Here is a 14,081-nt window from a genome sequence, read left to right as displayed (position 1 = left end):
TCATAGGAGGAAGGGTATGGGGCACAGCAGCTTCTGAGGAGTGAGAGGGAGGAGAGAGGCTGGCAGAATGTTACAGGGGTTAATGAATTTTTTTCTCCAGGTGAGGAAGATTATGCTTTAAGAATGCCCGTGTTGAATGTCACTTCTGTCACCTTAATGTTTGCCCTTGTCCCCCTGGGAGGTGTTGCTACAAGCCTGAAAGGAATCCTGGCTCCCTTTCCTGGGAAAACCTGGGGTTCTGGGTGAGAGGCATGAGTTAGGATTCAGAGGGACCTACTATGGGGGCTGAGGCTTCTAAGCCTGAGGCTATAAATAGCCAAGGGCCCAACAGAAAGGGGAGGGCTTTTCTAAAAACAGCTTCACTCAGGCTCAACAGCTGGGACCCTGCCAGTCACAAGGCTCAGCCGGAATTAGCACCCCCACCCCCTCAGTGAGGCCGGCCAGGATGGTGGGCAGTGTAGCTGCCGCTAAGTTTGGGGGAGGGGGCGGAATTCTGGCTTTGCAGCTGTGTGACCTCAGACAGTGGCTTCAGCTAAGCTTTGCATAGGCTTAGGGGAAGGGCATGCAGGCACAGCGCCACCTAAGTTTCCTTCTGGGTTACCATGAGCCCAGGCCATACAGGTGATGCACGTGATCGGGCACCCCATGATCCTGTGCAAGGTTCTAGGTGCTTAGAGGTTATAGCTGCCATTGGGCTGGCTTCTCCCAGGCCTGTTAGCCACTAGGCTGACTTCCAGAAAGCAATGGGGAAGAAGGCTGGGGAGGCACTGCTCTCCGTCCTCAGACAGGTGAAAGACTGATGGGGTAGGCATTCTACCCAGAAGCAAATGGTTCACAACTCAGTTTTACTTTAATATCTGGGAACTCCAGAGTGAGAAGACAGAGCTAAGCTGCTTAGAAGCAATAGCTCAAGGAGCCAGCAAGACGGGATAGTAAAGGCACTTGCCATTCTTTCCCTTGGATCCACATGGTAGGAGAGAACAATTCTCAGAAGCCATCCTATGATCCCCACATGAACACCGTGGCAAACACACTCCCACACCAGTAGTTAATGAAAATTTAAAATATCCCTGGTGGGAATAAGACAGCAGCTTTGGAAAAGTCTTTTAAAAAGTTAGAGTTACACCAGGCAGTTGTGGAGCATGCCTTTAGTCCCAGCACTTGGGAGGCAGAGGCAGGCAGATTTCTGAGTTCTACAGCCTGGTCTACAGAGTGAGTTCCAGGACAGCCAGGGCAACACAGAGAAACCCTGTCTCGAAAAGCCAAAAAAAAAAAAAAAAAAAAGGTTAAAGTTACACCCAGCCTGCAGCCCAGGTTAGGTGTGTTCAGCAGAGATGTAAATAGTTCACACCAGGCCTACTGTGCACATCCTGTTCTTAGCACCATTTACACACCCTCAAAAGGAATCCCCCAACACAGAGGCTGTTGAGTGGAGAAAAGGAACACAACCCTCCAGTCACACAATGTGACTCTGCCATGAGCTGTGAAGCACTGCCCCACGAATCTCAAGAACAATTGGAAGCAGCCAGACCCAGGAGGGAACATGTTCAATACCTATTTATATGGCATGCTAGGAACGGGCAGATCCAGGGAAGCCAGATGGTAGGGCTAGGGCCAGAACAGCAGATGCTCGCAAGTACAAAAGGACTCTTGAGTAACGGAAGGCTTGGGTGATGGGTTTGAAAACAAAAATCATGTGTATGAGTATCTTGCCTGCATGCATGTCTATGCAACATGTACAAGCCTCTTGCTCACAGACGCCAGAAGAGGACATCAGGTTCCTTAGGATTGGAGCTATAGTTGACTGTTATCTGCCATGTGGGTGCTGGGAATACAACCTGGGTCCTCTGCAAGAGCAATCAGTGTGCTGAACTGCCTGCTGACCATCACATGGCCTTTCAGTTGGCAGAGGTTTGCAAAGTGTGGGGTGAGTTTTGCAGAATGCAAATTAGCCATCGCACCATGGTACTGGGGAGCTGTTTGCCACTGGCACCCCATCTGGTCTTAGTTCCCATCTCCTCACCACCACCTCCCCGGGGCTTGGTCAGCAGATGCTTGGGGAGTGGCCAAGTCTGTATTTAAACACAGAATGAAGGCTGAAGCCGACTATCAGGGGTTAGAAGGAAGTAGAGTGCCAGCACTGATCCCAGGCCCAGGAGTGAATGGATGTACTGGCTGGTTCTGTGTGTCAACTTGACACAAGCTGGAGTTATCACAGAGAAAGGAGCCTCCCTTGAGGAAATGCCTCCATGAGATCCAGTTGTAAGGCATTTTCTCAATTAGTCATCAAGGGTGGGAAGACTCATTGTGGGTGGTGCCATCCCTGGGCTGGTAGTCCTGGGTTCTATAAGAAAGCAAGCTGAGCAAGCCAGGGGAAGCCAGACAGTAAGGAACATCCCTCCATGGCCTCTGCATCAGCTCCTGCTTCCTGACCTGCCTGAGTTTCAGTCCTGACTTCCTCTGGTGATGAATAGCAATGTGGAAATGTAAGTTGAATAAACTCTTTCCTCCCCAACTTGCTTCTTGGTCATGATGTTTGTGCAGGAATAGAAACCCTAAGACTAAGACACTGGACTTCCTGGGAGTCTGGAAACAGGGTCCCTGGATAGTATTTAGGGACGCTGCCCTGGCTGCTGGCTGAGGGGCAGACAGGCAGCAGCTTCCAGGGGGCTGGGCCAGGCCAGCAGGTGCCTGAGTACGGATGGCAACATGAGCCCCAACATGTCCTCCCTGCCCAACGCCCCTATATCCCTCTTGGGCTGGGATCCCCACTGGCAGGAGCCTGGTGTATAAGACCCTCCTGCCTTTACCAAGGGTCTCTGGGAACATGGCCTGCACCTGCCCACTGTTGTTCAAGGGCACTACCTGGTTTCAGGCCTCACACCCACGCAGCCCGTGTATCCACTCAGGTGTCTGAGAGCTCCCATTTGGTATCGCTGTGCCCCATCCAGCTCACCACCCCCTTCACCCTCTTCCAGTGGCAGGCTACAATCTGCTGAAGAAGAGCATCAGTACATGTCCTCATGCTTCATCCTATCTGCTGCGGGTGTGAGCGGGGATGAATGCATCTGCAGATCCAAGAGACCACTCAGACTGGGCAGCAGCATGCATGGGCCCAGGTCCTGCCCTCTGGGCTTCCTCTCACCTGCTCCTTTGCTACCTCTAGGAGTAGATGCCCTTGGCCACCAAGGTCACCACCCCTCCCCTGGCTCACCCATCCATCTTTCTACTCCACACTCCCACCAGCCTTTCTCCCACTCCCTTCGCTCTGCTAAGTCCCGTCACCCCAGCCCCACATGGGAAGGGAAGAGGAGCCAGATCCCCCTCCCACTGTTACTACCTATTCTAATGGTCTAAATACCACACTCAGGACAGACAAGGTTGCTCTTTATTGGTTAAAATCCCTGCTGGCCTGCAGACTCAACAGTGCACACCCACCCGAGAGGGGCTAAGCAGGGGCAGACACCAAAGAAGAAGACGGCTGCAGAGATCTGGTGACCACCCATTATGCACATTAACTTTTTTTTTTTTGTATGTTTGTTCCCTAGGGCCTACCTGCCAGGTCCTACCCACAGCACTTCCAACAAGCATCCCCTCAGGCCCTCACTAACCCCAACTCAGCCGGAGCAGAATAAAGATGCAGAAAACATTACTCAGCTAAAAATCAACTGAACCATGGGGGTGGGAGGTGTTGCAGCCCATTGCAAGGTGTCCGCACCCATCCCCCTACAGCCAGACAGAGACTTCAGTCGACCCCTGTGGTGCATGCAATAGGGGGTGGGTAGTGGTTTGCAAAAGCAGATGGTGAGGCTATGAGCGTGCAGGTGGTCCAGGGTGAGGCCAGGCCAGGTCCTAGCATCAATGGCCAAGGCTCCCAAGGATCCTGGCTGGGTAAGGCACGGAGTTTGGGTTTCTCAGGGGCCCAGTCCCAGCCTGGCCCTGAAGAGCCTCTCCAGGCAGCACATCCAGCCCCTGCCGATGTGCTGAGCTGATGAGGGCACTCACTTGACTTTGGGCCTGGACCTGAGGCCTGTGGGAAGGAAATGATAATGTTAGGAGCAGCCTTTGTCAGAAAGCTCTAGGTGCCCAATAAAGGCTCTCACTGCCATTGCCAGGCCCTGGAGTGTATCCCAGTCCACTCCAGTGCCGGATTCTTCTCTGGGGCTGCAGAAGTCATCTGAGTGGATGGAGCTAAGTTGATTCCCGCAGGCTGTTGCATGGAGGCTGTCACAGCCAGGTGTGATTCCTTGAGTTGGACTGTCTTCAGTGGGCTCCAAATGGCCTACTTTTCACAGACCCATACCCACTGTCTGCTCTCAACCAGCCTCACTGGGTCCTGAGCCATCCTTGGTCCTTCCTGCTTCCTCTCTGACTGGGTGCTGACCAGGGAAGGCCCTGGGCTGGCAGCTACACACTGACACTGCCACCACCTGAGCCTGTAGGAACCCTGCTCCCAACATCTGAGCTGCCTAAAAAGCCTGCTTTTCCACCAGTGGTGGGTGTGGTTCCAGGCTCCCTTGGAGGCTTGTGTTTGAGAGTTTGCCCAAAAGACAGGAGACAAGGAGCAGAGCAGAGGCTAGCTGTCAATGTGTTATTAGGACACTGCAGGGAGTGGGGAATTGAACCAACTAGTGCAGGGGTGGAGCATATCTTGGTTAGCTAGAACAGGGGTGCTTGCCATGGAGAGGCTGCCGATCCAGGGATACAGGAGCTAGGCTCTATCAAAACACATCGCCCAATGGGGCTGTCCAAACTACAGGATCAATATCACTGAAAAAGTGAGAGAAGACCACTGCACAGGCTGGGCCAAGAGTATCGGTGGTAAACTCATGCTCTGAGCCCCCCTGTGGCTCCTGCCTACAAGGCACCAACAGACCTCATCCTGAGACTTCAGCCCAGTGGCCAGTGGTGTTTGGGGTTTGTTTAGGCTCCCACAGTTCACGATGGGGTCAGACTTTTTTGTCCTAGCCAGGCCTTCCTCCATCCATGATGCCTGGCCACAGAACAGGGCCCCAAGCTGGTCCAAGAGTATCTTTAACATCTTGGGCCCCATGCTGGCCCTGGCTGTCCTGCCATGAGTGGGGCCCAGTAAGGCACACATGAGGAAGACCCGTGTGATGGTTTGTATATGCTCGGCCCAGGGAGTGGCACTATGAGGAGGTGTGGCCTTGCTGGAGTAGGTGTGTCACTGTGGGTGTGGGCTTAAGATCCTTATCCTAGCTGCCTGGAAGTGAGACTCCTCATAGCAGCCTTCAGATGAAGATGTAGAACTCTCAGCTCCTCCTTCACCACGCCTGCTTGGATGCTGCCATGCTCCCGCCTGGATGATAATGGACTGAATCTCTAAACTTGTAAGCCAGCCCCAATTAAATGTTGTTTTTTATAAGACTTGCTTTGGTCATGGTGTCTGTTCACAGCATTAAAACACTAAGACAACCTGGCATCTACATGGATCCAATTCTGCTCCTGGCTATGGGGAGGGGAGGCCCCTGCGCCTTTGCCTGTGGCAGCATTTGCACTCGACACACCCATTTCCATACAGTCCTTTCTGGCATCTGTTTGACGGTGACCAGGACCACAGGCAAGCTGGGGTAGTGTTGGGAAGGTTGGCCCGTGCAGAGGGAAGGTGTCTCCTGGGGAGCTGGGATTAGAAAAGCTGCAATTATCCTGACCTACTGGGAAGTGCTGAGACACGGACAGGAACAACCTCAGTCTGTCCTGCAGGACTAAGAAACAGCCATCCCCCAGGATCCCGCACTGTGCCCAGAAGGGCCTACAAGGAGCCTAGCTTGGCTCTATCTACCATGCCTTGGAGGCCCATCTGGAGTCCAGCTCTGAGGCTGTGTCCAGCTGGGAGGGAGAAGACCCTGGGTGGGCAAGGCTTGGCAGCTGGGCCTTCTCCAACAAGGCAGCACAGCAAAGGCACCGCCACCATGAGCCAAGGGAGGGGTTTGCTGGTATACCAAGAGAGCTGGAGACAAGCTAGGTTAGTGCTCAGGAGGGCCAGGTAGCGGGCAGAGGCCCCGGAACCCACCGTCATCGTTAGTCAACACAAGCCAGGCTGTATACATACCTCACTGGATCACACACAGCCTTTTTGCCTTAATATCATCAGAATCAGGGGCAAACTCTGCTTTCAAATAAAGGAAACACACTCATCAGCTTATCACAGGGGGCAGCCCTGAGCTTACGGTGGTGAGATCTGGGGGAGCCAGGCTAGCTATAACACTCTTTCTTGGTCAGGGTCAGAAACTAACCACCAGGCCAAAGCTGACTCTTTGGGCATGGTGACAAGGGAAGCTGCAATCAGGAACTTAATGTCAGACCACCCTGCAGCAGCAAGAGCCAAGGGTTACCCTGCTCCACTCCCAGCAGAAGGGGTGTGGAGGCAGGAATTTGCAGGTGAGAGTGATGCAGGTGGTGGCCCCCAAAGCTGCCCTCTTGTGTGAAGTGCTGTGCCCCACTGAATCACCCTCTCTCCTGGATGCTGGTTGAGTCTGTAGTACCCGCAGGGGTAAGGGAGGGACCAGCAGGATAGCAGGGAGAGGTCCCAGGCCCTGTTGTGGGACAATCGGCTTCAACCACATGGTCAGACCCAGCTGTCCCCCAGTCTTGCTCACCAATGCCCACCTCCCAGTTACCTTCTTGGTTCCTTGAGGGGCGTTTCTTCCTTCGCTTGCTCGTCCCCTTGGAGACCCGGCCTTGGACCCTGGGGAGGGTGCCGGACCCTGAGGAATCTGTCACTGCATCCTCAGAGAAGGACCTGTCCAGGGATGTGTCGAGTGCAGATTCTGGAGCTGTGTCCTCTTCATCCTCATCCTCCCCGGGGCCTGTGCGGGGGAGGTGGGTGCTCTGTCCTCGCTCAGCAGCATCCTCTGGCCCCTCACTGGTGCTGTCAGCCTCTGCTCGGTGGACAACCCGCAAGGCTTCAGGATCCGGAGTGTCCTGGGGTGAGCTCTCAACTCCAGGAGGCTTATTGTTAGAGAACTCGAGGGGCTTCAGAGCTTGACCATCTCCCAGAGTCACTGGCCAGAACCCCTCAGAGGGCTGGGCATTCGGGGCATCTTCAGGGGCCAGGAAGTCGCTGGCATCCACATACCAGGAGGAACGCCTCTCCAGGGCTGGAGGACCGCCTTCCTCCTTGGAGGACTGGGGGCTGGGGGTTACAGCGTCCACAAGGTCCCAGCCCTGTGGCTCATCAGCTGCTGAGGTGTCCAAGCCTGCTTCTGAAGCAGGGTGGTCTGTACCCTGGCTAGGATTGCTGGCAGTTGCTGTGGATAGAGGGATAGAGAGGGATGTGTCCGTAAGGGCAAGGACCAGGATTTTAGGCATTCTGGTCTCACCCCTGAACTCACCCCTGAACCTTCCTAAGCACAGTAAACTTTGGTCTCATGAGCCCCACAACATGGTTTCTTATGGGCCAAAGGAAGGCAGTATCTTCAGTCCGGCCACACATGGAGGGCAGGAGGATACGAATGGGCCACAAAAACCACACATTTCCAGAGTCCCAGGACTGAAGCCCTTCCTAAGGTTTGCCTGTCTTTCTTGACATCTCAGGTGCCCTGAACTCAGGGGTGTCCAGCAGTGGACCCCAAACCCCACATCCCCTGGCCACCCAAAGGTGGCAATGTTTAGGAGAGGCACAGTCCACTCAGAGGCCATTTTCAGAGTTGTGCCAACTGGGTCTTCACTCTCCCACCCTCTACCCCTTAAACGTCTCCAGAGCAGTGTGTGTAAGGGGCCCTGATGGTCCTCAGGTCCCTGAGGGCTTCCTGGAGGCAGACACGTGCGGATGTGGTGGGAGGGAGTAGGGAGAAGGTCACAGGCTCAGGTCTCACCAGGCTCTGTGGCCTTTGGAGGATCTGCTGGGGCCACTCTGCCACTTGCTTCAGTGTCTCCCCGGCCCCTGGCTGTCTTCCGTAGCTGGAAGCCTTTCCTGATGTCGGCCAGCAGGGCGTCGATGACACACACCTCTTCTTGCTTCCCAGGCCCCTTCCTGACTGCAGAGCAGAGCCACAGACCTTAGAGAGCAGCTCAGAGATCGGGAGGCCAACCCAGGGACCCCTAGAAGAGCTGGAGAAGCCCTGCAAGGCCTGGGAGAGGAAGGCGAGCATCCACATCTGGGGCCTGAAGCTTGCAACCGTTCCCGCCTGTCCCGGAGACCCACCAGGCTTCCCGTCCTCGTCCCTCGGCCTCCGTGCCTCCTCTTCTGCCAGCTGCTGTTTTCGCCTTTCAGCTTTTGCCATCTGTTCCTTCCGGTCCTTGTTCTCCTGCTCAGACAGACATGAGCCTCGTCACCCAACCAGTGACCCTCAGTGGGTATAACAAGGACAAACAGGGTGTACCTAGCCACAGCTGGGAACAAAAGGGCAAATTCCACCTGGCTCGTCTGGGAACCCCACTCTGGTCTCAGACATCGTCTAACTCCCCCTGGGCTCACAACACACCTTCAGGGCACGGGTGAAGAGGTCTCGGAAGGTCTTCATGGTGCTGAACGTGTCCTCTAGGGACAGCTGCTGGGGGTCTTCGCACAGGTACTCAGCCAGCTCCAGCTTTTTTTGATCAATGTCATCAAACACCTTGTCCAGTGCCCGAGAGGCCTCAATGCTGGCCTGGGGACATAGATCTCAGTCACTACCAAGTGAGTAAGAGAATGCTGGTTGAGGCCCTAGGCACAGGACCCTTGGGCGGAGGTCTCCATGTAGAACAGGGTCTGTGGCATGCTGGCTGTACCCGAGAGTCTCAGCATAGGGCCAGGGAGTCCACAGAGGAGCCAGAGCAGCTGCTCTGCTGATTCAGGCCGTGGTTCGCTTGGCCTGTGTTCACCAGCAGAGCTGCTCAGCCACCTACTGTTGTACACACACATCCCTGGCTATCCCAGGGTCTGCGCTCCTCCAGGGAACATACTGGGAGTGTTCTCTTCCGCCAGCCACAGGGCTCTCACTGCCCAGCTTACCTGGAGGCGCTCAGCATACTGCTTCTGCACCTCAGGGATTGAAGTGGACACCTTCCGCTCTGCTTCTAGAAGCTTCTTCAGGTTGGCACTGGCCTCTGAGTGGATGATCTCCACGTTGATTCTGAAAGGCGCCGAGAGGCAAGATGGGTGAGATCATCAGGCATCAGCTGGCAAACGGTCACAACGGGCCCTTGACCACACAGTCCCTGAGACTATGCAGGTCTCTTCACACACCCCCGCCAGGGGCCCTGAGTCCCTCACACTTTTCACATTGCAGGTTCCAGGAGCCAGTTAGTCCTGAGGGGGCCCTGTATGCTTAGGTGCCTGTTCTAGTGACACTCAACTCAGCCAGTCCTGTCAAGATACTGGCCCTTCACTGTAGAACAGGGCCCGGGTCATACCTGGGAGTCTTAGCAAAGCTGTTGGGCCACTTCCATTCTTGCCCGATTAGCCCTAAGGCCCAGCAGCTGCCTAACACAAAGTTCCTGAAGCCATGGAACTTTGCAGCTGGTGGTGTTCGCCTGCTTGCTGGGTGATAAGACTCAAGACAGCACCACTCCTGAGCCTCGGCTTGCTCATCGGCATCGTGAGCTGGTGTGACCTAGCTTATACTGTGAGGAACGTTCGTGTTGTAGAGAGGCTAGGTTGAACTGTCACCCCATTCCTTCTAGACTTCACGTTCTGATCTAAGTCACACAGCTATAGCTGACACAGTCCTGTCCCACAGTGAAAGTCAGCATCTTTGGGGTGGTCCTGAGGCACAGGGCTATACTTTAGCTGTTGCCAGGCCCTGCTGTTGAGGAGGCTGGAATCAGAGGTTAGGGCCTGAGTTGCTAAGGCATTGGACTGGCAGGAGCACCCACCCTGCAGCTTGAGAGGGTGGCTCCAGGTCCCGTGACAGCTGTAGGAGGTCCGGGTGGCTCTTCTCCACTTCCTGTAACACAGTGTGCCCAGTAAGATCCCCATTGGTCCTGAGCCTGTGCAGAATATCATCGTGCACCATTATGAGTAGACCCCCCCACTAGTCCTCTGACCCTCCCGGAGCCTCTGAATCATGCCTTGAACCTGTCCCGGTATGTATGGGGGGTCGGGGGTGGTAGCTAAGGCCTGCCAGGGATGGGCAGTGTTGTGGCTCAGTCTCAAGAATAACAGGCCTGAGGACAGAGTAGAGGTAGCCACAGGGGGCACTGCATCCCACCCGACAGGTTCCCCAGAGGTCACCTCCAGGACATGGTGCAGCAGCGTCACACGACTCTGTTGGGATTTGGTCTCTGTGAGCTTCAGCAAAGTGCTAATCTTGAAACCATCTGCGTCTCCTGTGTGGCTGCCCTGTGAGGGACAGGGAGTGAGACCCCTGACTCTCAGGGTGTGGTGGGAGGCGGGCCGCGGGGCAGCTCTGACTTACATAGTTGAGGAAATTCCCAATTTTGAGGATCAGCTGACAGAAGACTGGCAGCCTCTGGCTGGTGAGCAGGCCTGCGATGGACGAGCAGGGTTGAAGGAGGGCCCGAAGCCTCCAGGTGCCCCGGGGTACCCCAGGCCCATCCCAGCACCAGAAAGGAAACAAGGCAGGGGCTATATGAGGTTACAGACTCCTTCACCGTCGACAAGGTGTAGGGACGCTGGAAATACTTTCTGCAGTGTTCACGGGTGCTGGTCCCTCAGCTCCAGCAGGTGGACGGCCATTACCATGTACTTTGGGTGAGGACTCTAGAATGCTACAGGAGCTTCTTCCAATCTGGGGCACCCCCCAAGTTCTCAGGACCCTGTCCTACGAGTGGCAGGGAGGACCCTCCCAACTCAGCGGTTGAGATGGGAGCAGGGATGTAGCATCCTGTGTTTGTGAGAGAAGCGAGCCCATCTGTGTCCCTAGTCTGTGGTCAAGCAGGTTTCTGCTACTCTTTGCTCACAGAAGGCGGGTGTATACTTGTCAGTGTATGTACACCCTTGTAACTGTGTGTGTGAGTGTGTGTATATGGGTATATACGCCTGCATGATGTGCCTGTGGGGGTATAGAGCATGTGTCCTCACTCAAGTGTGCAATAAGTGAGTGTACAGGACCGTGTGTGTGTGTGTGTGTGTGTGTGTGTGTGTGTGTGTGTGTGTGTGTGGTAGCAGCAGAGGTAACCATGGGTTTTGGTGGCAAAGTCGGCACCTCACTAGCTCTCCGTGTGACATGGCTCCAGCAGGGGCTGACACACATGGAAGGTCTTTCCCACCCCAGCCCCATAGGCTTCTGAGAGCCACTCACTCTCGCAGGCGGTGAGCACCAGCTGGGCCTTGGGCCGCACCATGTCCAGTACGATGGCTGTTCCTTCACACAGCATCATGCACTCCACCCGCATCTGGTAGCTGGTACAGCACAGTAGGGGGATAGGGCCTGGAGGTTCCACCAAGCTTGCCACTGGGAACTCGCCCTGCCCTTGGTGGGTGGGCTGAGGGAGAATCCCCATGGCCCTGGCTGAGAACATATACATTCCTAGGCCTATCACCAGGACAGAAGCCAGGTCCAGGATGCCTGGAGCTGCTCAGGAAGACTGGCCTCAGGACGTGAGAGGCCTCACCTCTGCTCTTTAAGTTAGGAAGAGGAACAGGAGCAACACGTAGATGGCAGACTAGATGACTCATTCCCAGAGCCCTAGGGACTCTGTTCTAGAGACAGCTGCCTTCCTGACCCATTCTCCCTCACCCAAGCTTGGCTCTTGCCCTACTCTCTCCACCTTTCCTTCCTCACAGTTTAAGCAGGACCCCAGGGCTGCTCTGCTCACCAGGGGATGTCCAGGAGGAGAATGTAGAACTGGTCAGCATTGGCCAATTTGGCTCGCTCCTCAGTGAACGCCCGTAGGTTCTCGATCTGTAGGAGGGCCACATGTAGGAACCAGTTGTCTGCCCGACCAGTATCTGCCTACCTTCAGCTCCTCATGAAGCTCCACGTGGCTCCCTGCCTTGGGTCTCCACTGGGTGAGGTAGGTCAGGTCTCTGCTCCCCTGCTTCCTTGGGTTCATCTGGGCCCCCCGACCCCTCACCTCGTGCTTCTCTGGAAGGAGCTTTAGGAGCTGTTTGAGAACCTCCACATCAAACTTGCTTGTGTCTCCGGCCTGGATCATGCTGGTGACTTCTTCATTGGAACTGGAGAGGGTGAGGGCAGGGGTCAAGAAACATGAAATTTCCCTTTCCCCTGCCACACTTAGCATGGGGGTGGCTGAGGGGCACCCGACGAGCTACTGGAGGGGCTCTTAGATAAGGGTCTGGGAAGTGGGAGGCAGGACTGTCTTCCCTTGACTTGGCCACAGCTTGTCTATAGCCTAGGAGTCTATCAGTGATTTTTCTGGGTATCACTTGTACCCTGGCATGTAGGAATCTTAGATAAGAGTCTGCGGTAGTCAACCACAGCCTCGTGCTCTGGGGACGGAGCATGCATGGACCTGGCCAGCCTGCAGAGGGCACTGCTGGGCAGGGCTGGGATGCCGGGCAGAGCTGGATGCTCTGCTGGGGCTGAGTTTAGCGGCAACACTATGTCCCTCACTCACCATTTAAATTGCTTCAGGAAGATGTTGAGGTTTAGGCTCTTCTTGGAGTCCAGAAAAGTGACCTAGAAACCCCCCTTTAGCTGGTATCTGGAGGGTGGGCAGAGGATGTCACAGACACACACACAAACACACAGACACACACACAGACACACACACAGACACATAGACAGAGACGCACACACACAGACACACAGACAGAGACATGCACGCACACATACACACACACATAGACACACACAGACACATAGACAGAGACGCGCACACACATACACACAGACATACACACAGACACACAGACAGAAGTGTGCACACACATACACACACACATAGACACACACAGACACATAGACAGAGACACACACACAGACAGAGACACAGACACACATACCACACACACACAGACACACACACACCACACACATAGAGACGCACACACACAGACACAGACACACACACAGAGACGCACACACACACAGACATGCACACACACACAGACACATAGACAACAAAGACGCACACACACACACAGACGCGCACACACACACACACAGACAGACACAGAGACAGACACACACATATATACACACACACACAGAGACACGCGTGCGCTCTCTCTCTCTCTCTCTCTCTCTTTCTTTCTCTCTCTCTCTCTCTCTTTCTCTCACAGGTCCTGTCATTAGTCTTACTTCTTTGGGTTCCTTCCTGGCGGGGGCAGCAGAGGGCTCCTTGGGCTTAGCCGTGGGGAAGGAGAAGAGCTGCTCAATGCTGGAGAAGTCAGGTTCCACTGCAGCTTTGCAGGGGCTGCTCAGTGTGGCCCACATGGAGTTGCGCTCTGAGGGAGGGGCAGGGCACTCTGCTGAAACTCATGCTTAATGTGGCCCTGGGGGTCCGGAGGCCTCTGAGGACTGAACAGGACGCTGCCCAGCCTGTGCTTAATGTATCATCTATCCTCCAAGCTATGGCCAGGCTGTGTACATGCACGTGGGCACACACGTCTATGCTGGTAGGTGACCAGGTTTCTCCCTGGCTCACCTTCAGCACCTGATACCTAGGCCACTGTGCAGACAGAGAACCTTAGAGAGGGCAGGGCAAGGCCTATAGCAGCAGACACCTATGACCCACAGGGCTATGTACCAGATGAGACTATATCCTCTAAGGTAGCCTTTAGTCCCATGCAAGACACATAGGAACTAAGCCCTGACAGGGGCCTGGCTGCCTTGGTTAAGTAAAGGTAGGTGTATGAACGGTGGACACTCATAGGAAGAGTGACCAGTATGCACCTACCCTCTTCAGAGGCTGGGCTGGAACAGGGAGGGGCTCACCTCGGGCCACATTGGACGGCAGCTTCTGCCAGTTCAGCTTCTTCATTCGCAATGTGGGTGGATTTACTCTGCGGTGACTGGGGACCCAGGCCGAGCCCAAGCTGTGGTCGACCTGGGCCAAGATGATCTCCTCCACACCACCCGTCATGGAGGGGACGGAGAAACCAGGCAGGGGAGGAGGCGGAGGTGGAGGGATCTGACCTGCTCTGGGTAGTGGGGGAGGGGGAGGAACTGGGCACATGCCAGGGAGTGGGGGTGGGGGCGGGGGCTGGG

General features: G+C 55.1%; 1 protein-coding gene across 1 annotated transcript in view; it reads right to left on the bottom strand.

Moving 5' to 3' along the window:
- Positions 1-3,369: 3,369 nt before the first annotated feature.
- Inf2 (inverted formin, FH2 and WH2 domain containing) overlaps positions 3,370-14,081 on the bottom strand; it is a 26,853-nt gene continuing 16,141 nt past the window's right edge. The window contains exons 9-23 of the mRNA XM_031357746.1: positions 13,809-14,076; positions 13,173-13,318; positions 12,487-12,548; positions 11,983-12,085; positions 11,725-11,810; positions 11,208-11,308; positions 10,362-10,432; positions 10,178-10,285; positions 9,820-9,890; positions 8,957-9,077; positions 8,448-8,612; positions 8,168-8,270; positions 7,839-8,000; positions 6,642-7,271; positions 3,370-4,030 (exon numbers count right to left, since the gene is read on the bottom strand). Coding sequence (XP_031213606.1) covers positions 4,002-4,030; positions 6,642-7,271; positions 7,839-8,000; positions 8,168-8,270; positions 8,448-8,612; positions 8,957-9,077; positions 9,820-9,890; positions 10,178-10,285; positions 10,362-10,432; positions 11,208-11,308; positions 11,725-11,810; positions 11,983-12,085; positions 12,487-12,548; positions 13,173-13,318; positions 13,809-14,076 — 2,226 coding nt within the window. The 3' untranslated portion in view covers positions 3,370-4,001. The remainder of the gene's footprint in view (positions 4,031-6,641; positions 7,272-7,838; positions 8,001-8,167; positions 8,271-8,447; positions 8,613-8,956; positions 9,078-9,819; positions 9,891-10,177; positions 10,286-10,361; positions 10,433-11,207; positions 11,309-11,724; positions 11,811-11,982; positions 12,086-12,486; positions 12,549-13,172; positions 13,319-13,808; positions 14,077-14,081) is intronic.

This window comes from Mastomys coucha, unplaced genomic scaffold, assembly GCF_008632895.1.
Source record: "Mastomys coucha isolate ucsf_1 unplaced genomic scaffold, UCSF_Mcou_1 pScaffold6, whole genome shotgun sequence".
NCBI lineage: Eukaryota > Metazoa > Chordata > Mammalia > Rodentia > Muridae > Mastomys > Mastomys coucha.
This window is presented reverse-complemented; position numbering and strand designations above follow the sequence as displayed.